Raw genomic sequence first — 26,368 nt, forward strand, 5'->3', positions numbered from 1 at the left:
GACGCTGAAATGAACACCGCCCTGATTGGACACCTGTGCACCTTATTTGCATGGGAGCCCGGGATTGGTTGGCCTCTTTGGTGTCCTGGGCGGTGTTCTCTAGGCGCGTGACCATCTATCTACTGCCATGGCCGGGCCAGGGGCTGCTTTCCGTCGCTTGGGTGCCTTGTCTGGAGCCGGGGCCTTAGGCTTGGCCACCTACGGGGCTCACGGTCAGGGTGCTGGGGATGGAGCTGCGATTGAGCCTGGGACGACCTATGGGGTCTGATGCGGGGTGGAGTCTGTGGGAAGTAATGGGTCTTTCGTAGACCAGACAGCCTGCCAGCCCTAAACCTTTTCAAGTCCCTCAGCCCGGTCCAGTAGGTTCTCAGGACGTGTTTCCAACAATGAGAAGCCTCCTGGGGTGCCCTTTCTCTCCAGGGTCCACCAGGGTCCTCCCAGGAGTTGAGACGTTAAGACGTTGGTAACATTTGCTTCTCTTTTACACAGGCGCCCAGTTTCCAGATGCCTATGGAAAGGAGGTGAAGTAACTGCGCTGGGGCTGGCCAGACTTCTGCTTTATCAGGGCACAAAGTCTGGGGTCCCTGAGGGAAGTAGGGAAGGGGGGAGCGCGAGTCTTTGGAGCAGCAAGGGCTGCAACCCTCAGGCGTGAGGATGGGCAGGCTGAAACTTCAGTTTGGGGATGAACTTTTGTCCCATGGGATCGAGGGTTCTGTGTTTCTTAGGAGGTTTCCCCGTTACTCTTTTTCTTACAGCTCTTTGACAAGGCCAACAAACACCACTTCTTACACAGCCTGGCCCTGTTAGCGGTGCCCAATTGCAGAAAGCCCCTCTGGGTAATCTTACCCCCTGCCTAACCCTGACCAAGCCCCACCAACTCCTTCTCAGTCTGCCGATTCCTTACTAATTTGTTTGCTTCCTTGTTATCTCCTTCAGGCCGGATTACTGCTAGCCTCTGGAACCACCTTATTCTGCACCAGCTTTTACTACCAGGCTCTGAGTGGAGACCTCAGTATCCAGACTTTGGCCCCTGCAGGAGGGAGCCTTCTACTCTTGGGCTGGCTTGCCTTGGCTCTTTGAACTTCCTTGTTTGATTTCTGGGTACTGTTTTGAGAATTGGAGCAGGGAGGGAATTAAAAGAGAAAGGCAAGTAAAGAACTTTGGAGTCTTTGTTCATCTAACCTCTTGGAGGAGGAAGGGTAGGGGTTATCAACTTCTGAACTCTCTCCCTTTCCTAAGGCTGAGTCAGTGAGCTTTGGGTCTGGGGATTCTGTTCACCTCAAGTTAATTTGTTATGAGGTTGTTAAATTGGTGGGTACCAGAGTCAGAAAGAATGCTTGAAATAATGCAGATTCTCACTGAAGCCCTCTTTGAGGCCTGGGAATCTGTATTCTAATAAGCTCATCTTCAGATTCTAGTGGTTCAGATGCTCACAATAATTTGAAGATTACTGTAGGGTAGTGGTTTTCAGCCCTGTCATTCCACAAATTTATTGAGCACACACTTACTCTAGAAGTCAGTGTTAAGACAAAGCAGGACAGGAGGGCTGCTGTTCCAGTAGCCCCCTCTTATTTGTGGTTTTACTTTCCATGATTTTACTTTGCATGGTTTTATCCGTGGCCCAGAAATGCAAAATAGAAAATTCCAGAAATAATTCATAAGTTGTAGATGGTGTGCTGTTCTAAGTAATGTGATGAAATCTCATGCCATCCTGCACTGTCTCACTGTGATGTGAATCACCCCTTTGTCCAGAGTTACCAGCCCATTATTTACTTGGTAGCCATCTCAGTTATCAGATTGACTGTTAGGGTATTGGAGTGCTTGTGTTGGTAGCCCTTATTTTACTTAATAATGGCCTCAAAGCCCAAGAGTACTGATGCTGGCAATTCATATATGGCAAAGAGAAGCTGTAAAGTGTTTCTCTAAGTGAACAAAAGTGAAAGCTCTTGATTTAAGGAAAGAAAAAAAAAAGTCATGCTGAGGTTGCTTAGACTTACAGTCAGAACGAGGCTTCAGTCTGTGAAGTTGTGAAGAGGGAAGAAATTTGTGCTCAATTTGCTGTCACACCTTAAACTGCAAAAGTCATAGCCACAATGCTTGGTAAATTCTTCATCAAAATGGAAAAGGCATTAAGTTGGGTGGAAGACATGAAGAGGAAACATGTCCCGATAGGTGGCAACCTGTCATGCCAAAAAGTGTAGAGTCTATACGAAGACTTCAGCCAACAGTCCAACAGGAAAAAACAGATAAGATGAAAAAAAAAAGAATATGTAGGGTTCAGTACTATCTGCAGTTTCAGGCACACATCGGGAGTCTTGATATCCCCTTTCGATACAGAGGGGCTACTGTAGTCACAGTATACTTTGGGGTTCAAAGAAGGGATAGAACATCATCTACTAGGGGTCAGAAAATGTTTCACAATGCTTGAGGTTAACCTTGAAAGAACTCAGTTGTGTGAAGGAAACAGCGAACAAAGACGTGGGAGCTGAGAAGTATGGGACTAAAGGAGCTCAGACAACCCCCGGAATTACCCAACTACCTGCCTGGCATGATCCATGTGAGCTGAGTTTCTGAAAACGGGAGTGATAAAAAGTGACAAGGCAGGCTGGGGTAGCTCCCACAGCATGTGGAGAACTGGGAGATATTTAGGGGGCAGCATTTACTAAGTCAGTGCTCATCAAGTATTGATCATGCATCAAAAGGAAATTCAACTGTGAACAAGATAGATGCCATTCTTTCCCTAATGGAGCTTTCTGTTTAGTAGTGGAAATGGACCTTAAACAACTAAACACAAATATATCAATGGACCTGTGCTGTTCTTGAAGGAAAAGAACGGAAGCAGTAGAACTGTGGAGCAGTGGAGGGGGTGCCTTGCAAAGCTGGAAGGAAATGTATTCTAGACAGAAAAACTAGCTGGCAAAACAGGCCAAAAAGGAGCAGTTCAAAATCTGTGAGGCAGCAGAAAACTGCATGAGTTGGAAGAAGTAAAATCAGTGTGGCCAACACTGGGTGAGTGACTGGGGGCCTGGATGGCCAGTGCAGGCCTTGCAGGCAGACACTTGGAATTTCTTTGTTGTGCAGCAATAAATTGAAAGGTTTTAAAAGTGAGAGAGCTAGAATCTGATATGTTTAAAATATCTGGAGAACAGTTGGAGGATGGCAACAGGGAGACCAGTCAGGAGGCCAATGAAGAGGTCCAGGGGTGAAATGGTGATGGTACGTTGGCTGAGGGAGGGAGAGGTGGTGAAAGTGACCCCATTCAGAATATAGTTTTAAGATAGTGCTGATAGGACTTGCTGATGCTTTGCACACTGAATGAGAGGGAGAGTTCTGGCTTACATACCTGATTGGATTAGAGGCGCTGTTACTCAGGTGGGAAAAACCAAAGGAGGGGCAATTAGTGGGAGGCAAATCAGGTCAGTTTGGACACGTTGCTTCCAAAATGTCTAAGAGATGTTGTTACTGGACATGCCAGGCAGGTAGTTGGGTAATTCCGGGAGTTGTCTGAGCTTGTAAGAGAGATCTGGACTCAGGTTTACTCTGCAATCCACTCTGGTCAGTCTTTCATCCCATCTCTTCCCCATAAATGCCATTGGAAGGATCCTGTGACTTACTGTGACCTCCTGGTTACCAGATCTAATGGATAATTTTCAATCTAATTTTCCTCAGCCTCTACAGCATTTGACACAGTTGGCCACACTGTCCTTGAAACACATCATGTTGCTTCCATGACAGCACTCTGCTGCTTTTCCCTGTCTCTGTAGCCACTTTGCCAGCTTTTCCTCCGTTATGTGATTTAATTCAGTGGTTTCCAATTTTTTAACTTAATCATATATTTTTAAAATATTTTATTTATTTATTTTTAGAGAGAGGGGAAGGAAGGGAGAAAGAGAGGAAGAGAAACATCAGTGTGTGGTTGCCTCTCACAGGGCCCTCACCAGGGACCTGGTCCACAACCCAGGTATGTGCCCTGACTGGGAATTGAACTGTTGACCCTTTGGTTCACAGACCACGCTCAATCCACTGAGCTACACCAGCCAGGTTTGGTGTAAATTTGGTTTCCAAATTTTAATGAAAAAATTAGAACTCTTATGTATATATATTTTTATTTCATTCTTTTTAATTTCTACCTTTGTGTATGTTTTATAAACTGCACATCAGTATAATATACTGGAGTTGCATACTTAATTTTTCTGAAGGTATGCATTCAAAAAAGTACAGACCATTTCTCTAATTGAGGGTTTTTAGGTAATCTCATTTAGCCCCACAACTTTAATTAGGATCAGCATGCTTTTAAATTCAGAGTGTCAATCTCCCACCTTAGTTCCTATTGAGATCCAACTCCTGTAGCAGCTGCAGTGTAGCAGTGTTAGACTTGAGTGGAGACTTGAAGCAGTTAGGTGATGAGGAGAGAAAGAGGCATGTTTCAGATCAAGGCAAGAGCTTTCAAGGCAGCCCTGAAGCAGGAGAGAGCCCGGTGCATTCAAGACCTGAAAGGACTCCTGGTGACTGGCTTAAAGATTATGCAAGGGTAGTTGTGAAAGTACTGACAACAGGGGCCAAATAGTGGGGAGACCGCTGAGAGCTTGGACTGTTTTCTGAAGATGTTGAGAAGCATTTATATCTAGGGAATGAGACATGATTTGAGGCATAGAAGATCACAATATTTTTTTATTTCTTTATTTAAAGATGAGTAAAATAAGACCCCAAAGGGAACCTCCAGAGTGGCCCAGAATGCACTAGATCTTCAGGCTCCTACCTCCCAGTTTAGTGCTCTTGATCCATTTCCATCCTTCATCTCAGGCAATGTCTGGGACTTAGGGAACCTTTAGGTGGGGGGAGATCTCGGCTTCTGGAATGGCCACCCTCCAGTAACATGATCCCTAATATCTTACTTAGCTTTGGTCCTGCCATTGGGCTTGGCTCTTGAGGAACCAATATAAATAAGTCCTGCTTGATAATTTGTCTCTCTTATTACTACATATCGCATCCAGTCTTCTCAACAGTCCTGAAAGCTGGTGTAAGTGAAGCTAAGGGAAATACAGTGACTTGGTCTGTGTCATACAGCTAGGACCCGGGTAAGCTGTGATTCAAACTCTCTTCTGTCCAATTCCCAGAGCTAAGTTCTTTCCTTCATGCACATACCAAGAAACTTAGATTTCAACAGTGAAGACACTTTCTGGAGATGATGCCCTCCTCACGACAACATGCCTCTTGCTAAAGGATCTCCTTCATCCCTCTCCAGAAGAGTAGAAGAGGAAACATAAGCTCATGGTACGGAGTCCCAATTTCTACTTCATGGATGCAAAGTGCCCAGGATGCTGTAAAATCACCACTGTCTTAACCATGCACAAGTGGTCATTTTGTGTGTTGGCTTCTCCGCTGTCCTTTGATGGACTACAGGAGGAAAAGCCGGGCTTCCAGAAGGATGCTCCTTCAGAAGGACACAGCACTAAAACTACCCCGAATCAAGATGAGTGGGGAATCATCTTGTATACACACTTTGTATACAACAACAACAACAACAACAAAACAGTGAAGACAGACTATTTAAAACATAATTTGATACTGTGTTCACTGTTACAAGTAGAAACACATTGTAACATATTGAAACAGTGGGTTTGTTTTGCCTTTGGAGACTGGGTTTTCAGCATACATAGTTAAAGGGACAAAATCATACTGGTAACAAAATAAGAGGGAGCCCTGACTGATGTGACTCAGTTGGTTGGGTGATGCCCCACAAACCTAAAGGTTGCCAGTTACATTCCCGGTCAGGGCACATGCCTGGGTTGCGGGCCAGGTCCCCAGTTGGGGGCATACAAGAGGCAGCTGATTGCTGTGTCTCTCACACACTGATGTTTCTCTGCTTTTTCTCTCTCTCTTCTCCTCTCTCAAAGTAAATTAATAAAAATCTTAAAAAATAAGAGAGAAAGAGAAAACAGGAGTGCCTGGAGTGCCACACTGAAGGATCTCCTGGGCCAAACCTGAGTCAACTGTGACTTTCCTTTTTCTCACATCTTACATCCAAGCCATCATCAAGTGCTGTTGGCTCAAACACAGCTGGAATCTTACCATTTCCCCCCACCTGCACTGCTACCACTCTGGCCCTTAGCCCAAGCCACCATCAAATGTCACCTAGTTTTTTGCAAGAACCTTCTTCTGCCTTGCCTACCTATAGCCTACTCTGGACAAAGGAGGGCAGGGGGAGGACACCTCCAAACACAGTAGTCCTCAGCCTTAGCTGCACATTAAAATCTGCTGAAGAATTCTCAAAAAGTTATGTCTGCATCTCACCCCAGATATTCTAATTTAGATTATATAAAGTGGGGTCCAATTTTTTAAAGCACCCCAGCTGATTCTAACTTGGGGCCAGAGTTGAGGACCATTGTTTCAGTATATGAGTCTCATGTCTCTGTCCGAACCCTCCAACATTTCCCATCTCACTCAGAGTATAATCCAATAGTCTACATGGCTGTATGCGACCTGGCCTCCTGTGACCTCTCTTACCTTCCTCTCATTCATTCTATTCCAGCTACATTAGCCTTCTTTTTGTTCACTGAACAAGTAAGGTATGCTTCTGCCTCGAGGCCCTTGCGCTGTTGCCTCTGCTTGAAATGCTCTTCACTTAAACGCTCTTCACTCAGAAGTTTCTAAGTCTTAATCTTTGACCTCCTTTAAGTTTATACTTAACTATCACCTTCCTGGCGAAGCCTTCCTAATCCATGCTCTATTTTATTTTATGTATTTATTTTTTAAGATTTTTATTTATTTGTTTTTAGAGAGGGGAAGGCAGGGAGAAAGAGAGAAAGAGAAACATCATTGTGTGGTTGCTTCTCACATGGCCCCCACTGGGGACCTGGCCCGCCACCCAGGCATGTGCCTTGACTGGGAATCAAACCAGCGACCCCCTGGTTTGGAGTCTGTGCTCAATCCACTGAGCTACAGCAGCCAGGCCTTTATTTTATTTTTGAAAAGATTTTGTGTATTTATTTTTAGAGAGAGGGGAAGGGAGGGAGAAAGAGAGGGAGAGAAACATTGATGTGTGGTTGCTTCTTGAATGCCCCCTACTGGGGACTCAGCCCACAACCCAGGCATGTGCCCTGACTGGGAATCAAACCAGTGATCCTGTGGTTTGCAGGCCAGCACTCAATCCACGGAGCCACGCCAGCCAGGGCTCCCCATGTTTATCTTGATGAGTTTCTCTTTCATCTGCCTGATCAACAGGCAGGCAGTTGAGGTCATCCTTGACTTTTTTACCATCACATCTCATCCCCAAACAAGTTTTGTTTTCCAAGAATTATTTATTTATTCTTAGAGAGAATGGAAGGGAGGGAGAAAGAGAAGGAGAGACACATGGATGTGTGAGAGAAACATTGATTGGTTGCATCTTGCACATGCCCCACTAGGGACCGGGCTGCAGCCCAGACACATTCCCTAACAGGAAGGCAATTGAACCAGTGACCTTTTGCTTTGTGGTACAACACCCAAACAACTGAGCCACACGGGTCAGGGCTCCAAACAAGTTGTATATTGTCTAAATATCTCCAAAATCTGCTACTTCAATCTGTCTGCCTCAGTCACCCTGTCCCCCAGACTACTGCCAACAACCCAGCCTGGCTGTCCCCGTTGTTCTCCACATTGCAGTTTTAATGGTGTTTCTAAAGCAAAACTCGACCTTAAACTTTTCTTAATTACATATGGTCTTAAAAATCTTTCAGTGGGCTCCCTGATGCCCTTGGGACCAAGTTCCAACTCCAACAGGCCATCTGTGCGCATAAGCTGGCCTTCCTCTCTAAACTCATCTCTTGCCATTCAGCCTATAGGCCCCCAAGGCACAGGACTCCCTCACACCTGCAGCCCCTGCCTAGGACCTAAAAGAAGGGACTCCTTTTGGGGGAAGCCTTTCCTGCTAGCTGTGCTGCCTCTTCTGGTCTCCCTGAATCTAACATCCTGCACGCTCACTACTGACACTATGTGACTGCCTGTCACTGGCGTGACCTGGCACGCCCGAAGTAACTACTGTCATTGCAAGGTATCTATATGGGTCACTGCAGCGTCAGGGAGAAGAGACAGCGAGAGAGCTCCAGGGAGGTAGAAAGGGAGCCAGGAACTAGTTCTAGAGTCCAATGAATGAATGTGAAGGGTGTTCCGCTAAGTCAGCGAGGCCCGAATCGCCCGTGGGAGAAGGAGCCTGGGGTCCGAGCGGTGCCAATTGCCCTCGCTTTCTTTCAAGGGCCGTTGACCACTGAGAGTACGCAGACGTGGCGGGGGTAGCAGGGCTAGGTCTCAGCCGGCTGCCCAAGCCGGGAGAGCTTCCTTTCTGGCCCTCGGCAGTCAAACGGAAGAGGCGGGGACGCCAACCAAGCAAAGGAGCCCGAGCTCCTGTGTCCGCAGCCAGTCTGGAGAGGCGGCATCCTTTCTGCGCACGCGCGGCTCCCAGGCCAGAGGTGGGGCCTAGATTGTCAAAGGGGCGGGGTGACATCTGGGCCCGCCTCCACTAGCTCTTGTGAGCCTCCGAGCGCTGGGCACCCCACTACTCTAAGGGCTTCAGGTGAGCTGCGGGGCGCAGAAGTGTCAGGACACCTCCCTCGAGGTCGGGCCGTCGGCCTGATTGCGGGTCCATCTGTCCTGCCGTTTGCCAACAGCCGCCTCCGCGGAGAATGGGAGAACAAAGGGAGGGGGCGGTTCTGGAAACCCCAGAGGGAATCCAGGGTCCCAGGTACTCTGCCCCGACTGCTGACACTTTCGGTTTCTCCCCGAGTCAGAAAGGTGCCGCCCAAAAGACCCTGGGTGGGCGCCGGGCGCAGCTGTCTCTTCGCGTTTTCCTGTCCGTCTTTGTGTCTGTCTCTGTGTCTGTCTGGCTGTCTCCGAGCTTGCCTCCACTTCTAGAACTAAGCGCTTCCGGGACACCCACAACCCACGAGCTCCCATCCCTTCCCAATGGCAGGTAAGTAGACGCAAGGCTGAGGGTCTCCGTTATCCCTTCCCCACGGACTTGGGAGCTGGGTGTCGAACGCATCCTCTGGGAATGTGCTCGGACTGGCTGGGTGGGGCCCCTCCCTTCCTCCCAGGAAGCCTCCGCCCTGCTTCTCTGACCCACCTTTTTCTGTCTGTTCTCGCCACATTTCCACCCCCGCCCCCCGCAGCCTCGCGGTCTCCCACAGGCTAAAGGGAAGGGGATATGGCCACAGGTCTCTTTCTTATCTACCCTTGTCCCCCCACAGGATACTTGCCCCCCAAAGGCTATACCCCTTCGCCCCCTCCTCCCTACCCTGTGACTGCTGGGTACCCAGAGGCAGCACAGCATCCTGGGCCAGGGCAGGCGCCATTGCCCGCCCACGTGCCTGCCGCAGCTCCTGGCTTCGCTCTCTTCCCCTCGCCTGGCCCCAGTGCCCCGGGGCCTGCTGCCCCCCTCTTGCCACTGCCAGGGGTGCCTTCTGGCCTCGAATTCTTGGTGCAGGTGAGTAGGACGTGGGGAGGGAGGAGCGACAGGGAGGGGACCAAAGCGTGCAGGCCTGCCAGCTGAGGTGGGCGTGGCCCTTACTCCCTTTCCAGATTGATCAGATCTTAATTCACCAGAAGGCTGAACGAGTGGAAAGTGAGTGGAAGGACGAGTAGGTTGGGCCTTGTGATGGGGGCAGAGATAGTGGGTTCTTGGGCAGGCGCTGGTGCCTGAGCCTCCCTGTTACCCCTTGGCAGCGCTCCTAGGCTGGGAGACAAGTAACCGGTATGAACTGCGCTCAGGGGCCGGACAGCCCCTGGGTCAGGCAGCTGAAGAGAGCAACTGCTGTGCCCGTCTGTGCTGTGGCGCCCGCCGGCCCCTTCGTGTCCGCCTGGTGGACCCCGGGGACAGAGAGGTGCTGCGCCTGCTCCGCCCACTCCACTGTGGCTGCAGCTGCTGCCCCTGTGGCCTCCAGGAGGTGGGCAGAGAGGAGTGGGTCAGGGAGAAGGTCGGGTAGGGAGCAGGCAGTAATGCGGAGGACCAATGATGGAGCATCACGAGCATGAGGCCTGGGAGTGAACAGGTGGCATCGGAGGTCTAGTGAGGGGGATAACAGGTGGTCTACTGAAAGAGATCTTTGGAGGAGGTCTTTTGAGGATACACAGGAGACAGAGCTGGAATGGTGAGAGCTTGGGCTAGGGTGCCCTGACTCAGCAGTAACCCTATCTGCCTCCCACTTCAGATGGAAGTACAGTCTCCACCTGGCACCACCATTGGCCACGTGCTCCAGACCTGGCATCCCTTCCTCCCCAAGTTCTCCATTCAGGATGCAGATCGCCATACGGTCCTGCGAGTGGTGGGGCCCTGCTCAACCTGTGGTTGCGGCACAGATACCAACTTCGAGGTATCGGGAATAAGGGGAAATTCCTGGGAACTTCATAAATCAAGATGGCAGCTTCTACCAGGCAGGATGGCCAACACCACTAAGGTCAAGACACTCCTACCACATTTCCAGCGTTCCTCCATTCAGAAATAGGATGGCTCCATGGTGTTATGAAAACATGACAGAGGGTTGCATCTGGATTGTTAAATGTTAATTGTTACCTGCAGCCCTGTGTTGAGGGGGCATAATCTAAGGCCAGGCTGGATTTGGGTGAAGGATGATTATTGAGTCTGCTGTGGGCTGGACCATTGTAGCTGCTGTGCATGAGTCTGTGAGCTCAGGCCCTAGAGCAAGCACTAAAGTATTAACACCCTGTGGCTTGCTTGCCAACCTAGAACTCCAAATGGCCCCTGCAACCTGGAATCCAGGTGATATCCTTCACACCATGCATTCCTGTTACCAGCATAGAGCCTGGAGAACTCAAGTGGTGACAGTTTCAGGGTGAGGCCCGGGAAGCACCTTTGCTCCTCGAAGATGAGGCACTTCACAGACCCTTGAATTTTTTAAGGGATGATTGCCTATGCAGATAAGGGAGAAATAACAGGTATAATCCAGTAGATTTTCCAAGTTATCTGATGAGGTGTCCTACTTATGGTTACTTTTAAAAATTGAGTCACCTTTCCCTGGCCAGGTGGCTTAGCTGGTTGGAGTGTTGTCTCATGCACCAAAAGGTTGTGGGTTCAATCCCTGGTCAGGGTGTGTACAGAAGGCAACGGATCCATGTTTCTCTCTCATGTCAATGTTTCTTTTTCTCTCCCCCCACTTCCTCTCTCTCTAAAATCAATAAACACATCCTAGGTGAGGGTTAAAAACAAAACAAACAAAACTGAGCCCTGACTGGTGTGGCTCAGCTGGTTGGGCACTGTCCCGTAAAGCAGAACTGCCAGTTCAGTTCTTGGTCTGGGCACATGCCTGGGTTGTGGGTTTTGTCGCCAAATGGGACACGTGCAAGGGGCAAATGATTCATGTTTCTCACATTGATGTTTCTCTCCCTCTCTTTCTCCCCCCTATTCTCTCTAAAAACAAATAAATAAAATATTTTTAAGAAAATTGAATCCCCTTAGCAGCTGAGGGGAGATTCCGACAGAAACTGATTGGGAAAGAGACAACTCGATGACTTCTATTTTAAGATTTTTTTTTTTTTTATTTTTAGAGAGGGGAAGGGAGGGAGAAAGAGGGGGAGAGAAATGGAGAAATGTCAATGTGTGTCACCTCTCACACACCTGTCACTGGGGACCTGGCCCACAAACCGGCATATGCCTTGACTGGGAATTGAACTAGCAACCCTTTGGTTTGCAGGCTGGTGCTCAGTCCACTGAGCCACGCCAGTCATGGCCTACTTGGTGACTTCTAATGGGAATGTGTGGACTGTGGGGTTCTCATAGGGCCAGTCTCCCTTGTATATAATTATAGATGGTCCATATTTGGGACCATACTCTTGGGACCACAGGGTTGGCTGGGAGAGACCCTGGAGAGACCCTGCCCAGCTTGGGACTAGTCTGCAAGAAGTGCCTCGAAGGTGTAGGACAGTGAGGGAAGGGATTGAGAAGAACAGAGAAGGAAATCACATTAGTTCTAGTCACTGGAGAATGAACATAGGAAAAGGACCAGGGAGTCACTGTGAATTACTACCTACATCAGCAGGGACTATTGCCGCTGGGCTCAGAGAGTTCAGTGGAAAGACCCTTGCACAGGCCCCTACCAGGGACAGAACCCACAACCCAGTATGTGCTGAGACCAAGAACTGAACTGGTGACCTTTTGCTTTGCAGGACAGCACCCAGACAGCTGAGCCACACTGGTCAGGGATCAATTTGTTTTTTCACGCTCACCCAAGGATATGTTTATTGATTTTAGAAAGAGAGGAAGGGAGAAAGAGAGAGAGAAACATAAACTCTTGGAGGCTGCTAACTGCTGCCTTCTCCCCCCAAAAGGTGGGCTTAGATCCCCTCTAGTGGAGACCTGTGTGAGTGCTGGACAGAGTCCTCACTCCTTTGCAGAGGAAAGGCACCCCTTTGGGCAGACATAGCCTTCTAGGAGCCTGGTTGGCTGATAAGGTATAGCCAGGGTTTTAGCAGCCTCCCTTGCCCTCTTGGCCAAGCTACTTTGTGCAGGGCACAAACTGTACCAAATGTGGGTGGCAGGGATGTTGGCAATGAAAATAAACCTAGCAACCAGCCTATGGTTGTTGGTTGCGACTAAGAAGATAAGGGAGATAATGCTGGCCCTTCAAGAGGAACAGATCTAAATCTGAATCCTCATTTTTGCTATATACTTCACAGTGTGCCCAAAGGTGACTCAGTTTCCCCAGAAGTCACATGGAAGCCCAAGGCTGTTGGGAGGATTCATTGAGTATAGAGCCAGCACAGTTCATACAGGCTGACAGTAGGAGTGAGATTGGAGACAGGCAAGAGCAGTTCATCTGTTCCAACTGGGTCTTGTCTTCTTCCCTCTCCCCCTCCCGACAGGTGAAGACCCTGGATGAGTCCCGCAGTGTGGGCCGCATCAGCAAGCAGTGGGGGGGGCTGCTCCAAGAAGCCCTCACGGATGCGGATGACTTTGGCTTGCAGTTCCCGCTGGATCTGGATGTGAAAGTGAAGGCTGTACTGTTGGGAGCCACATTCCTCATTGTGAGTTGGCTACCCCTCCTTTGCTCCCACTGGAGGCTTTCTGCACTCCCTGGTCTCCTGCTAGGAGAGGCTAAGGGACAGACTTTATGGGGGGCTGTAGCTCTAGACCTGGGTTGCGGTAGCTGAGCCAGGCTGGCCCAGCCTCATCTCCTGTTGACGGTACCCTCCCCTCAGGACTACATGTTCTTCGAGAAGCGAGGAGGCACTGGGCCCTCTGCCATCACCAGTTAGACGTTGCCTCAGGGTGAGGAGACTATCACCGCAACCAGAATCCAAGATGGTCACCTGGCCTGGCCTGGCCCCTCCTCAGAGGCAGCCCGTTTCCTCCATGTACACTACAGGGGACAAATAGGGATGCCTAAGAGGCTGGGGGCCATGATGCTCTACCCCTACCCTATTCCCCTGGCCTCCTTCACCTGCGGCCCCCACAGAAGGGTATGTATGAGTGCCCTTCCCCCGCTACCTCTCACCACTGTCTCTGGCAATCCCTCAGCACAAGGCATATCAGCATATTGGCTTTCAGACTTTCCCTACTCACTTCCTCCTACCCACTTCCAGGGCCTCTGCTCTGGGTTTTGGAATCCAAGGCTCTGGGGTTTCACAAAGGAAGCTGGGGTGGAGAGCGTAAGCAGCACCAAAGATGGCTGATATGGTCACCCTTTGCCGTGTCAGCTTGACCACTTAGTTCAGCCTCAGACCGTGGCACTCAGAGGGGGTCCCCACATCCCCAGCAACAGCTCTAGGGCCTAGGCCCCAGCGCTGACCTCCTCTTCCCTGTGGGCCTTTCTCATAGCTGGTGCTTGCTGCAGCTTCTTCTGCCTTACTTAACCACCCCTCCTTCCATGTTCCTACAAAGGAGGCTGCATCTTTGTATGTTATATTCATATATAAACTTTGTAACTTTTGGGATACTGGAAGGTATATGTAATGGGAGAGGGTAAAAGAAAGAGTTGGTGTGGGAAGAAACAAAAGGAAATGTGGCAGCTGGGCGGGGTGGGGGCTGCCTGTCTCATGACCCGCGCCACCAGGATCAAGTGTCCATGAGTCCATAGGAGCAACTTTTATCACCCATGATGTCCCTGGCCCAAGCCTGTATGGCTGCTTCCGTCCTCCAGGGTGGCCCACTGTGGTGGCTGGTGGCAGTTTAGGACGGCTGTCCCCCTGGTTCCATATGGCCACTCAATCATTCTCTGTAGCAAGCAGAAGTTTCCCATGGGTATGGTGTGCAGCAGCTCTGTTCCTCCAAGTCCTCCTCTTGGTTGGAAATGTGGTGGGCAGGTGAACCAGGTCCTTCTCTGACCCAGCCAAGGGAGCTTGAGCCTTCAGAGGCCAAGGGTAGGAGGAAACACTCATCAGGGCCCGACCCTGGGCTCCTCCTGTACCTGCCTATAGCAGGCACTCTTCAGGCAGGAGAGTATGCCCTTGGAGGACCTTGTTCTGGTTCTGCTTGGTCCCACACGGTCAGGCCCATGGTGCATGCTGGTGTCCACATCTAAGGGAGCAGAGCTCAGGGCTGAGCCAGGACATAGCGACTGGCTGCTGAGAGGTCCCACTGGTAATGCTCCAAGATGCGCCGGCAGTCGGCTCTGGACCGGCTACTCAGGTGGAAGAGCTGGTCTACCTATGGAAACAGAAGGGAGGGCAGCTGACTGCCAGAGAATAGGGACAGGAGAGGTGGGAACCCAAGAGAAGGGTCTGGCTTTACCTTAAGGTTCTGGATGGCAGAAACTACATCTCCCCCAGTGGCTCTTAGTGCCACTTGGCACTCCTGGTGGGTGACTCCATGTACACTCAGTTCCACCTGCAGGGGGACAAAGCCTCGCTTAGGCTCCTACCTAAGCTTGTGACCCCTTATGGACACCAGGCTACTCAGGGAGACCTCACCTCCATAACCCTCTTCTGCAACTTGGGATCGGGAACAGTGGCTTTGCTGGCTCTGGGCACTTCCAAGGGGTGATTGTGCAGGGGTTCTCTTTTGGGCCAAGAAGGCCGCTCCCTGGGGGGCTGGCTGAGCTGAAAAGAGCTGGAGGCAAAGGGAGGGCGGGGTAGCAGGCCTGGGGGTCTCTGGGGTACACCTCTGGCATGTCGAAGTTCAGGGGGGCTCGAACCACCCCCTGTGGGGCAGGGGCCCAGGGACAGAACAGATTCCAGACTCTTGGAAATGCCTGCAGAGTTTAGGAGGGGGGGAAAAAACAAAACAAAACTTGAGAGGAAGCCCAGATGCTGGGTTCTGTCTTCCCATTTCCTGTCTGCGCTATCTTCAGGTGGTCCTTATGTTAGGTGGGACAATAAGACAGGTGTGCATAACAGACACCCAGGCCTAGGCTTGAGGACCCAAAGAACTGAGTGCATGGGGAGATGCTGTTCAGTGGAAAAGGCAGATGTTTAAGACAGCTGGGATGGATGTCAACAGGCAGAATGAGTCGGGGGAATAAGTCACGTGGGGAAATCATAGATGTAAAGGCATGGATTCAGAGCAGGGGACAGAACTGGAGGGTTGCTCTTGATCTCAGAGAACCTGGGGCCCTGCCTCCCATCAGTCACCTTTTATCCTCTGCAGAGGCATGTTCCTTCTCTGACTCTTTGCTGGAGGTAGCTCCCGAAGCTTTGCCTTTGGTCTGACCCTGTTGGAGAGTGATCCAGTTCATTGTCCACCCCAGCCCCCCAACACTTATCAATGTCCCCTTCCAAAGAATCCCTGGGGCTCCCCGGCTGAGACCCAGTGTGGAAGCTCCACCTGAAAGGCAAGTCCAGCCTCCCAGCTGTTTCCTGGACCCACCCCAAGCTTCTCTTCCAGAACAGTTGCTGAACTTGGTTGGTTCCCCCAGCCCAGCTCTGTCCTCCACTCTTTCAGGTCCTCACCCATCGGTGCTTCCTCGGTGTTGCTCTCCCCAGGCAGGGGATCCTTTATGGACCGGACAGGTGGCTGGGGAGCCTTTCAAGTCTGCCAGTGTCACTGCTGAGGCTGGGAAGCTGCCCACTTTCAATGTGCGACTGTTCTGGCCCTTCCAGGTTGTGGAGCTGGGGCTATGGGAAGAAGCACTTGTGATAGGGATGAGAGCAAGGGGGGAGTGGAGGCCAGGCTCCTGCCCTCATTCAGCTTACAAGTTGTGTGCCACAGAGCTACATCTGCCTGGAGGAAGGAAAGCCTTTTTCTCCCTAACACAATAGGGCTCTATGGGCCCATGGTGGCTCCAGCCTGGAGGCCAGGCCTGGTGGAGTTCTCAGGGCCCAATGGGGAAAGGAGGGAATGAAGCAGAGGATCACAGTTGAAGGAGCTGGGGAGAAGCAGAAAGGAAACAGTCAGGCAGGTTGGGAGGATTCATAGGGAACATGAGGCCCTCACCTGCCCTCAATGATAGTGATGGGATCACCAGGCTCCATCCTCAGAGCACCTGGCTCCATGACGTCCCTCACGCAATGCCCCTCAGGAGGCCAGGCCTGTAGAGACAGGAAGAAAGGGTGGTTGCACTTGTGCTCTGAGTCACAAGGGTATCATGGAGCTGGTGAGAAAGGAGACTCCTTTTTATGTACCCACTCAACAGGGTCAAATCCATACCAGGTGTGTCCTCTGTCCTGGGCCCAGGATGGCAATATCCCTGCCCCCCAATTGTAGTCCAGTTAGGGAGGACAGGCCTGGATTCCATGCCAAGCTGAACACAATCCAGGGGTCAGAGAGCAACAAAAGGGGTGGGGTGGGGGCCTATCTCTTCCTAGGGAGATCAAGTGGAACATTATCCTATATACTGCTTTTATGCCATACCCAGGACCGTCACATCCACCTCCCAAGCACCTCTGCAAATGTTCCATTTCTCTCCAGCTCCACTGTCTTGACCCGCATTCAGACCTTTTCATATCACTTCCACTTCACAGCCATTGTCTCCTACCTGGTCTTCCCATCTTCAGTATCACCCCTTTAATCCACTCCTGCACCAAGCCAGAGTGATACAGTATGTAAGTTGCCTTGTTACTTCCCTGCTAAAAACTCTTCCATGGTTCCCAAGTGCCCTCAGAGTAAAGACTAAACTCCTTTAACAGTAGAGTATAGGCTTCCAGTCAAGACGGCAACATAGGTAAATGCAGTACTTGCATCCTCCCACAACCACATAAAAAATACAACTAAACTACAGAACAACCATCATTCAGTACTACCTGAAATCTAGCTGTGTGCAAGTCCTACAACTAAGATTATAAACAAGCCACAGTGAGACTGGTAGGAGGGGCACAGAAGTGGAATGGGCTGGTCCCATGCCCACTTAAGGCAAATAAAAATTGGTGGTGTTATCTTGGCTGGAGGTCCCCCTTGTGGAGCGAGTGGTCCCAGCTCCACACCAGGCCTCCCACCTCAGGGTTCCAGTGCCAGGAAGAGAAGTCCCCATACCTTCTGGCTGTGAAAACCAGCAGGGATTATGGCTTGGTGAGCTGGAGGACCTCTGGAGTTCCAGACAGTTCCTCTTAAAGGTCCTGTGCAGACTTACTTGGACTCACTCATTTTGAGCTCCAACGCTGGAGCAGCAGCTTGAAAAACACCAGGGACATACAGGGAAGGAATGAAGTGTCTAATATCAGCACAAGAGCTAGAGGGGCAGCTTTCTCCCAGATAGAAATACTAGAAGAGGCCATTGTTCCTTTTCTGAGCCTTTCCCCCACAGACCTGGCAGGTCAATACATATGAGTCTCCATCAACCTGGCTACCACTGTTTGCCCCACCCTGGTGATTTCCTGAGATCACACGCCATCATCTTTTGGGCCCACTCAAGTTGTTTCCAGTGGCTTATCCATACGAAAGGCCTGTCTTAGCTCATGCTTCAGACTTTCCTAAAATCTCTCAAACAAGCAACATCTGACCTTCGTGTGCCCCATACTTCTCATTAAGTAATCCCAGGCCCAGCACAGGTGGCAGTTGGCCTTGATTTGCAGCATGGCCTCTTCTGGGCATCTCTAAACCCAGCACAAGTAGCAGCCATTTACAGATCACTTTGTAGCTCATGCCAGGTGGCCTCAGGCAGAATGCAAGCAGTGGCTGACTTTGGCCTGCATCTCCTAGGAGGCCCCAGAGCCAGCACACTTGGCTTCAGACCATTTTGAGGCACCATGCAATCACCCCCACAAGTGAAACACTCAAAGGGCAGACTCAGGGGGCACCAGACCCCCACTGATGTAAGTTCTGATCTGTGGGGTAGACCCCTGCGTAGCTGATCCTCCACAGTGGTCGAAGCCAAACCTTGCAGTTGATCGACCTGGCGGTAAATTCTCAACAGCAATCAAACCTTAACTACAACACACACAGGAAGGGGCAGGCACACCTGGAGTGCCCAGCTCGGGTGAATGGGGAGGCTGTGCCACTGGACCCTACAGGACACCTACTACATTAGGCCACTCTATCAAGCCCTGGAGATGCAGCAGTTCTACCTAATACATAGAAACAAACACGGGAGGCTGCTAAGATGAGGAGACAGAAATGTGGCCCAAATGAAAGGACAGAACAAAACTCCAGAAAAAGAGCTAAACACAATGGAGACAAGGAATCTAGTAGATGCAGAGTTCAAAACACTTGTTTCTAAGGATGCTCAATGAACTTAGGGAAAGAGTAGATGAACTTAGTACTTTAACAGCATGAAAAAAGGGCATGGAAACTGTAAAAAAGAAACAGTCAAAAATGAAGGATACGCTAACTGAAATGAATAACTTACAGGGAATCAAAGGTAGAGGCCGAGGATCAAAACAGTGACTTGGAATATAAGGAAGCAAAAAAGACCTAATCAGTACAGCAGAAAGAGCCCCACACATCTTGGTCATGGATCAGCCCCTCATGCTCTCCTTTGCAAATGGGCTCTGTGGCCTATTCCTGCTACCCATGATTGCACACTGAGGCCCACCAGGAGTAGCCGCCAAGGTTTCCACCAGTCCCCAAGCAAGATCATAGCAGCCATCCGCTTCAGTGCCTCGATCATGGCTACCAGCAACTACTACTGGTGCCGCCTGTGCTCCACTTTTAGTAACAGCTCCTGCGGAAGTGCCAAGTACCCTGGGGAAGACATCCTCCACCACCCAGGCTCCCCAAAGCTGACCTAGGTCACTGGTCGGTGAGCTTTTTTGGGGGAGGAATTCCACTCTCCCACTCATGGTCAGTGTTTGAATCCCCAAAGCACTCAAAATCCCCCTAAGGCTCCAGCAGCATGATCACCTGGGACCTGGCTTGGGAAGCCATCTGGCAGTCAGCCTGGTAAAGTCAACCCTGGGCCTCTACCTGAATGGCCACCACCAGACTTCCAGAGGCACTAGGCTCTTTTGAGCCCCTCTCCATACCCCTCCTTCTCTACCCCTACTCCCTACTCATCCCACCCCATAGCCTAGGCAGGCTGCAACAAGCAGAAGTGGCTGGGTATTTTTATATCAAAACAGCCTAACACCAAAAAGGAAGTCAAGAGAACCCTGTTCTTTACTACCTAAGCCACACATGAGCCTTCCTGACACAGCATAACTGTGTACTTTCCACCAAGTGGAAAATAAACGACAAGCAGCCAGCAGCATCCCTGATGGTGCTCCTGAGCTGTGTGAAGAAAGAAAGAAAGAAAAAGAAAGAAAGAAAGAACGAAAGAAAGAAAGAAAGAAAGAAAGAAAGAAAGAAAGAAAGAAAGAAAAGAAAGAAAGAAAGAAAGACATCTTCAAGCATACCTACATTCACATCATGGGGGTGCCAGAAGGAGAAGAGGGAGAGTAAGAAATTGAAAACCTATTTTAAAAAATAATGAGGGAAAAATTCCCTAATCTGGTGAAGGAAATAGACATACAAGTCCAGGAAGCACAGAGAATCCCAAACAAGATGAACCCAAAGAGGCCCACATGAAAACACATTGTAATTAAAATGCGAGCCCTGACTAGTGTGGCTCAGTTAGTTTGGCATCATCCTGCAAAGCGAAAGGTCACTGGTTTGATTCCCAGCCAGGGCACATGCCTAGGTTGCAGGTTTGTTCCCTGATCTGGGTATGTATGAGAGGCAACTGATTGATGTTTCTCTCCCCTTCTCTCTCCCTCCTTTCTCCTATCTCTAAAAATAAATACATAAATAAATAATTAAAATGCAGGTTAAAGACAAAAGAGAGAATCTTAAAAGCAGCAAGAGAAAATCGGTTAGCTACAAAGGAGTTCCCATAAGACTGTCAGCTGATTTCTCAACAGAAACTTTGCAGGCTGGAAAGGATTGGCAAGAAATACTTAAAGTGATGAAAAGCAAGGACCTACAACCAAGATTACTGTACTCAGCAAAGCTATCATTTAGAATGGAAATACACATAAAGAGCTTCACAGACAAAACACACACACACACACACACAAACTAAAGGAGTTCATCACTACCAAACCAGCATTACATGGAATATTAAAGGGTCTTCCTGAAGAACAAGAATAAGGTTTTTAAAATAAGAACAATAATCCTGGCTGTTGCAGCTCAGGGGATTGAGCACTGGCCTACAAACCAAATGGTTGCCAGTTTGATTCCCAGTCAGGGCACATGCCTGGATTGTAGGCCAGGTCCCAGGTTGGGGGGTACATGAGAAGCAACCACACATTGATGTTTCTCTCCCTCTCTTTCTCTCTCCCTTACCTCTTTCTAAAAATAAGTAAGTAAAATCTTTAAAAAAATGTTTTAAATAAGAACAATAAAATAGCAATAAATACATATCAATATTTGAATCTAAAAAACACAATAAATAAATAAATAAGCAGAACAGAAACAGACTAACATGCAGAGAACATTTTGAAGGCCAGATAGGAGAGGGGTTGGGAGGTTGGGGGGTTGGGGGTTGGATGAAAAAGGTGAAGGGGTTAAGAGTTACAAATTGGGCCCTGGTGGACTGGGTGCTGGCCTGTGAACCAAAGGGTCACCAGTTCAATCCCCAGTCAGGGCACATGCCTTGTGGGCCAGGTCCCCAGTGGTGGTTGAGTGAGTGGCAACCACACATTGGTGTTTCTCCCTCCCTTCCTGTCTCTTTAAAAATAAATAATAAATTTTTAAATCTCAAAAAAAAGAAGTACAAATTGGTAGTAACAGAAGGGTTAAGGGAGTATAAAGTACTGCATAGGGAATATAGTCAATAATATTCCAATAACTAGCAGGGGCATCCAATCCATGGCCCATGGGCTGACTGCAGCCCAGGATGGCTATGAACGCATCCCAACAGAAAATTGTAAATTTACTTAAAACCTGTTTTTTGCTTATCGGTTTCTGTTAGTGTTTGTGAATTTAATGCATGGCCCAAGACAAGTCATCCAGTGTGGCCCAGAGATGCCAAAAGGTTGGACACCCCTGAGTCAGATGGGTATAAGATTTATTGGGATGATCACTCAGTAAGTTATATAATGTCTAATCACTGGGGTGCACACCTGAAACTAATATAATACTGTATGTCAACTGTATTGAAAAATAAAAAATGATTTTAAAAGTTTCAAAAAACAAAACAAAACAGTGGAGTGCAATGCTTTAGGGAATAGCTCTGAAGTCAGATAGACTGGTTCAGATCCCAGCTGTTCCTCTTAGGCAAGTCCCCTAAACCGTCAGTGCCTCAACTTTGCGATCTGTAAAGTCAAGATCACAATAACCTTGCTGGGTTGTTGTGAGGATCAAATGAGTGAACATTCATAAGGGTACATGTAAGACACTTAGTACAGTATCTTACACAGATCAAGTGCTCTATATGTCAACTCTGGTTATTTATCATGCCTTGCAAATACCTCCATGCGGCAGCTCCTGAGTACCTCCACTGCCTTTGTTACCTGTACTACCCCTGCCATGCTGAAACACTCCTCTGCCTGTCAAACACCCACTGCAAACTACTCTACTGCTCTCTGCTCTGTACTCCTTCTCTGGCCCAGCTTCAGCCCGCAGCCCTACAGCCTATATCTGTGTAGCCCGAAACTGCTCCCCAGGGCTCTTAGCATCCTGCAGGTAGGGACTGAATCTGTTCTGTCCTAGACCCCAGCCCAGGAGTCAATATTGTTAGTCTTGTGCATGGAACCCTGGGAGAGAAGATGAGGGGAAGAGAGATTGAGTGTAATCTGGGGAGGCAAGGGTTCCCACCTCTTGGATCAGCTCCTCCAGGCAGGAGAAGCTAGGCCGATCAGCAGGGTCGAGGGCCCAGCAGTGCAAGGCAAGGGCGTAGAGAGCCCTGGAACAGAGAGGAGGTCTAGGCAGCCGGGCTTGGTCCTTCTCCAGCCGCTGCAGGATGAGGTAGGGGGGGACCCAGGCCCAGGGCTCCTTGCCCCCAGAGAACATCTCCCACAATGTCACCCCAAACATCCACACGTCCGAGGCAGAAGAGAAGGCCCCCTGGCGAAGGCTCTCTGGAGCACACCTGTGGAAGTGGAGATGAAGGGGGCTGGGTCTGTGCCCCTCTGAGGTCCCACCTGCCACTGAACATGGCCCCTGTGCTCTCATCGTCCTCAGAAGTCCTCCTTTCCAAGGTCTTCCAGACCCACGCACTCCTTTGGGCCCAGTGTCCCTCAGAGGAACAGTTCCCCCCACACTCCTTCAGCTAGTTACTGCATGCCAGATCACCACCCTCCCGGCCACCTTCCGAGACCTACGCCCCCAGGCCCAGCCCTTACCACCCTTACCAGGCATAGGGGATGGGGCGGGGCCCACCCATAACATAACGGCCTGGGGCACCGCCCAGCGGCCGCACCAGCCCAAAGTCAGCCACTTTGATCGTGCATGGTGAAGCTAGCAACAAGTTGCGTGTAGCAAGGTCCCGGTGCACCAGTCCGCGGGACCCCAGGTACACCATGGCCCCCGCCAACTGCTGCAGGAAGAGGCACAGCAGGACTACAGGCAGCGGGGGTGAAGGGGCCGGCGCGGTCAAGCGTGCGTGCAGGGAGCCCAGCGGTGCCAGCTCCATAACCTGCAGGAGCACAATGCCTCATGAGCAATGGTCCGGCCCCACGGGCCTCTGGCCACCCACTCTCCTGTCTCACTTCAGCCCCGGGGCTGTCCCGGGAGCCAGGGTCAGGCCTGCTCACCATTTGCAGAGGCTGGCCCAGTACGAGTCCATGCAGATGCAGCAAGTGTGGGTGCTCCAAGTTCATCATGACAGACACCTCTCGAAGGAAGTCCCTCAGCTCTGTGCCTACCGGACCTTTGGGAGCCACCCGGAGGGACTTGATAGCCACCGGGACCTAGGGGTGGGGGAGGAACCATCAGGCACCCTAGGGAACAGCTATCCCAGGGTCAGAGCAGGGCTCACAGCTGACCCAGGTACCCAGAATGAAGTAGGCTCCGTGAGTACTCACAGTCTGACCGCTAGGCAGTGTCCACAGCCCACGATGCACCACGCCAAAGCAGCCGGAGCCCAACAGCTCCCCCCTGCTCACAGCACCATCTGGGATCAGACACTTTAGTCCCCCCTCTGGCTCAGGGAGGAATGAAGGGCTGTCTGAGGGTGGGGTGGTCTCCTTTTGCTCAGGAGCAAACCCCCCAAGGATCTGAAACAGCAGTGAGAAATCAAGTGTGTGGAACCCTGCATACCCCTTCCACTCAGCTCAGCCCATTCCCCAGCCTAAGCTAGCCCTTTAAACCTCTCACCCCCACCCCTAAACACATACCTTGTAAACCCAGTTCTTAGGCTTATTTCCAGAACGGTGCCTCTTCACAGCTTCAGCCAGTCTGCGCTGGGCTGGGGGAGGCCAGAATTAGAGGAGTAGTATGAGGGGAGGGGTGGACACGATGCAAGGAATTTAAAGGCAAGAAGAGGGCTGGTATGTGGAAGGAGGAGTGGGGGAGGCGTGTAGCAGCTAACGGGTTGTAGGAGGAGAGACTAGGGCCTTGGGACAGAACTCCCTCACCAGGCCTGCCCATGCCAATGCCATCCAGGTCCTCAGGTCTCACAAAGTCGAAGTGCTCTGGCCGGGTAACATTCAGCTCCTCAAGTATGGATGGGTAGAACTGGGCCAGCTGGATGTCCCGGAGTAGCCTCAGCAGCCACAGGGAACCTGCCTTCGGGAGCATGTCTGGAGAAAGAACTCTGACTCCTCAGGATAATGGTATACTCTCCTCCAGACACACAGCCCATGTAGGCACCTGAGACACTCAGATACCAGAGATGTGGTCCCCAGGTCCCCCCTCAACCATCAGAAGAAACACTCAGGAAGAAGGAGAGACATCAGGGAGAGCCGGGTATCCTGCCACTCACACAGACAAACTTCAGGAGAAATGCTCCCCATACCCAATCCTGAGGTCTTCTACCATTTTCACCACTGAGAAACCTGCCCTCCTTCGCACCTGAGATTTTAGCACCATAGATTTCAGGTATGTTGCCCTGCCCACTCTTTAAAAAAAAAAGATTTTATTTATTTATTTTTATAGAGAGGGGAGGGAGGGAGAAAGCAAGGAAGAAAAACATTAATGTGTGGTTGCCTTTTGTGTGCCCCTCACTGGACACTTGGCCCAAAACCCAGGCATTTGCCATGATTGGGAATCACACTGGTGACCCCTTGGTTTGCAGGTGGGGGCTCGATCCACTGAGCCACACCAACCAGGGCCCCTGCTCACTCTTGAGATATTATGGCACAATGCCCCTGTACTCTTAGGACACCTAGAGACACTACCCTTTCAGATCTGAGATACCCTAGTGCACACACTTGCACACACCTGAGACACCTTATATATATGTGGGGCATTTTGACCTACCATATATATACCAGAGATGCCCAGATATGCTAACTACACCATACCTCAGACATACAGATACACACAAACATGTGTGCACATACACACAAAGGCACACTGCCTCCCACACTCAGATGCACTGCTGTACACACACATACACTGACACATACAGATACGCAAAAGATGCATGTCAGATACTGACACACAAAAGATGCCTGAGACACCCAGATGTATCCTCTCACTTCTGAGATGGTCCAGTGTGCTGCCATAAACCACCTGGCTTACTGCCACATACCCTCTTACATACCTGTACTTGAGACAGGGCAGTTCACTGCCCTCTAAATACATTGCCCCAAGGGTCTGAGACACCAAGGTCCACAGAAACACACACAGCACAAAAGACACTGAGGAACAGCGTGCACATACACTTGAGTTCTGCAGGTACACTTACCCCTCATCCCGGAGACAGGTCACTGCCTCTTTACACAGGAGGCAGCAACATTTGAAATCAAATCAGGCATTTGTGGTTTAAGTTCAGGTACTGCCCACAGTCACCTCAAGTCCAGGTAGGGAGCCCCGCCTGCACACCTGAGTCACTCGGTCTAACTTAGCTTCAAGGCAACTAACTACACCAGCCTTTATGAAATAAGGCTCTAGGCACTCTGGGTGGCGGCTGCCTGCGCAGCCTGCACAACTCTTCCTTATGTGCACCTGGATTCTACCCCCACCCCCCCCCACACGCTTAGTCAAGCCCGGAGAAGGCGGAGGAACACAAGCTGGGTCCCATTTGGAAACACAGAGGTGGGCTTGGAACTGGGCACGGGCAGGGGTGGGAGAGGAGAAAGCCCAGGACCCTGGGCTGTCAGGACCGCTTGCAAAGTGGGAAGAGGAAAGCAGGAAAAGGGGGACAGGAGGAAAAGCTCCTGCAGAAGGAAAGGACCGAGGAGGGGAGGGCAGAAGAAGGGGGATGGGACAGACAAGCTCAGCACCTGGGGAGACACCCTAAGCGATAGCTTCTCCGCCACCTGCGCCAGCTCCAGCTCCAACCCCGGCGCTTTAGCTTCCCAGGACCCTCACCTGGCAAAGGCGGAAGCGGCGGCTACAGGGCCTCCGGAGCTGCCCGGACTAAATCCCGAGAAGGGCGGGACCTGAGGCCCGCGAAGGGCGGGACCTGGCAGCTGGCCAGAGCTGGCCAGCGCCGCTCCCCAAGTCCCCCAGTGAGCAATGGTGAGGGTTACAAGGGCGGTTGCCGGCCTCTCCCTCTGCCAGCTCAGACGCTGAGCAATCTCCCTTCTCCTGTCCTTTGCTTGCCTTCCGTCACACTCTCTCCACCTTCTCCCCCTCTTTCCAGCCTTCTCCAAAGAACTTTTCACCGCTCCCCAGAATTTCTCCTTTGTGCTGTCCCCCACACCCCCTCTCACCAAATCCTCACCCCTCTCACCAGAGCCCCACCCCTTAAATGAATAAGCATCTGATGGGGCTATCCTGCCCCGGCACTAGGAAGATAAGGCTAAACAGGCCTTAGTCCCTGACCCCTAGAGCTCCCCAGCACTCTAATGGAGGAAAGCTGGCAGCACAGGATGTTTTGAAACGAAGCCAGGGCAGAAAAGTGCTGATAGTGGTACAGAAAGTCAGCCCCCCTTCTAGACAGAGTCCAAGATTCAAGCCATTTTCCTTTTCCCAGCTCTGAAG

The 26,368-nt window shown here is 50.6% G+C and overlaps 3 protein-coding genes and 1 pseudogene across 11 annotated transcripts; 3 read left to right on the forward strand and 1 right to left on the reverse strand.

Annotated features, from left to right (window-relative positions):
* The first annotated feature begins 72 nt into the window (after positions 1-72).
* On the forward strand, positions 73-1,158 carry TMEM256 (transmembrane protein 256). Its single transcript, XM_028534460.2, has 4 exons — positions 73-212; positions 490-521; positions 756-836; positions 937-1,158. The coding sequence occupies exons 1-4, from the start codon at positions 128-130 to the stop codon at positions 1,078-1,080; spliced, it is 342 nt and encodes a 113-aa protein (XP_028390261.1). The 5' UTR covers positions 73-127; the 3' UTR covers positions 1,081-1,158.
* Positions 1,159-2,494: 1,336 nt separating this feature from the next.
* On the forward strand, positions 2,495-5,749 carry LOC114515329 (annotated as a pseudogene).
* Positions 5,750-8,358: 2,609 nt separating this feature from the next.
* Positions 8,359-13,923, forward strand: PLSCR3 (phospholipid scramblase 3). Of its 5 annotated transcripts, XM_036033103.1 has the most exons (8): positions 8,359-8,551; positions 8,766-8,947; positions 9,225-9,460; positions 9,556-9,598; positions 9,700-9,920; positions 10,185-10,346; positions 12,853-13,014; positions 13,189-13,923. In XM_036033103.1, the coding sequence occupies exons 2-8, from the start codon at positions 8,941-8,943 to the stop codon at positions 13,243-13,245; spliced, it is 888 nt and encodes a 295-aa protein (XP_035888996.1). In that variant the 5' UTR covers positions 8,359-8,551; positions 8,766-8,940; the 3' UTR covers positions 13,246-13,923. The 5 variants fall into 5 exon arrangements, with proteins under 5 accessions (XP_035888996.1, XP_028390344.1, XP_035888997.1 ...); XM_028534543.2 differs by having other exon boundaries at positions 8,359-8,947; XM_036033104.1 differs by having other exon boundaries at positions 8,359-8,947; positions 9,700-9,857.
* On the reverse strand, positions 13,876-25,839 carry TNK1 (tyrosine kinase non receptor 1). Of its 5 annotated transcripts, none has more exons than XM_036033100.1 (13): positions 25,754-25,839; positions 23,854-24,018; positions 23,635-23,684; positions 23,302-23,466; positions 23,032-23,187; positions 22,630-22,913; positions 22,094-22,367; positions 16,361-16,455; positions 15,877-16,056; positions 15,559-15,638; positions 14,899-15,179; positions 14,720-14,815; positions 13,876-14,635 (listed from the first exon to the last, which is right to left on the reverse strand). In XM_036033100.1, exons 2-13 carry the CDS (start codon positions 24,014-24,016, stop codon positions 14,522-14,524), a joined length of 1,938 nt encoding a protein of 645 aa, XP_035888993.1. In that variant the 5' UTR covers positions 24,017-24,018; positions 25,754-25,839; the 3' UTR covers positions 13,876-14,521. The 5 variants fall into 5 exon arrangements, with proteins under 5 accessions (XP_035888993.1, XP_028390170.1, XP_028390171.1 ...); XM_028534369.2 differs by having other exon boundaries at positions 23,302-23,493; positions 23,614-23,684; XM_028534370.2 differs by having other exon boundaries at positions 15,877-16,041; positions 23,302-23,493; positions 23,614-23,684; positions 25,754-25,838.
* Positions 25,840-26,368: the final 529 nt, after the last annotated feature.

Source organism: Phyllostomus discolor, chromosome 8 (assembly GCF_004126475.2).
Source record: "Phyllostomus discolor isolate MPI-MPIP mPhyDis1 chromosome 8, mPhyDis1.pri.v3, whole genome shotgun sequence".
Classification (NCBI taxonomy): Eukaryota; Metazoa; Chordata; class Mammalia; order Chiroptera; family Phyllostomidae; genus Phyllostomus; species Phyllostomus discolor.

Bases quoted from the DNA above. Each gene is read 5' to 3' on its own strand.
- TMEM256 (XM_028534460.2), top strand. From the start codon at position 128: ATGGCCGGGCCAGGGGCTGCTTTCCGTCGCTTGGGTGCCTTGTCTGGA. The intron at 522-755 runs GTGAAGTAACTG...TTTTTCTTACAG, and splicing joins CAGATGCCTATGGAAAGGAG to CTCTTTGACAAGGCCAACAA. The intron at 837-936 runs GTAATCTTACCC...TATCTCCTTCAG, and splicing joins ATTGCAGAAAGCCCCTCTGG to GCCGGATTACTGCTAGCCTC.
- PLSCR3 (XM_028534543.2), top strand. The intron at 9,599-9,699 runs GTGAGTGGAAGG...ACCCCTTGGCAG, and splicing joins GAAGGCTGAACGAGTGGAAA to CGCTCCTAGGCTGGGAGACA. The intron at 10,347-12,852 runs GTATCGGGAATA...CCCTCCCGACAG, and splicing joins GCACAGATACCAACTTCGAG to GTGAAGACCCTGGATGAGTC.
- TNK1 (XM_028534369.2), bottom strand. From the start codon at position 24,016: ATGCTCCCGAAGGCAGGTTCCCTGTGGCTGCTGAGGCTACTCCGGGAC. The intron at 22,368-22,629 runs GTAAGGGTGGTA...CCACTTCCACAG, and splicing joins CGCCCCATCCCCTATGCCTG to GTGTGCTCCAGAGAGCCTTC. The intron at 15,639-15,876 runs GTGAGGACCTGA...ACTCTCCAACAG, and splicing joins CACCGAGGAAGCACCGATGG to GGTCAGACCAAAGGCAAAGC.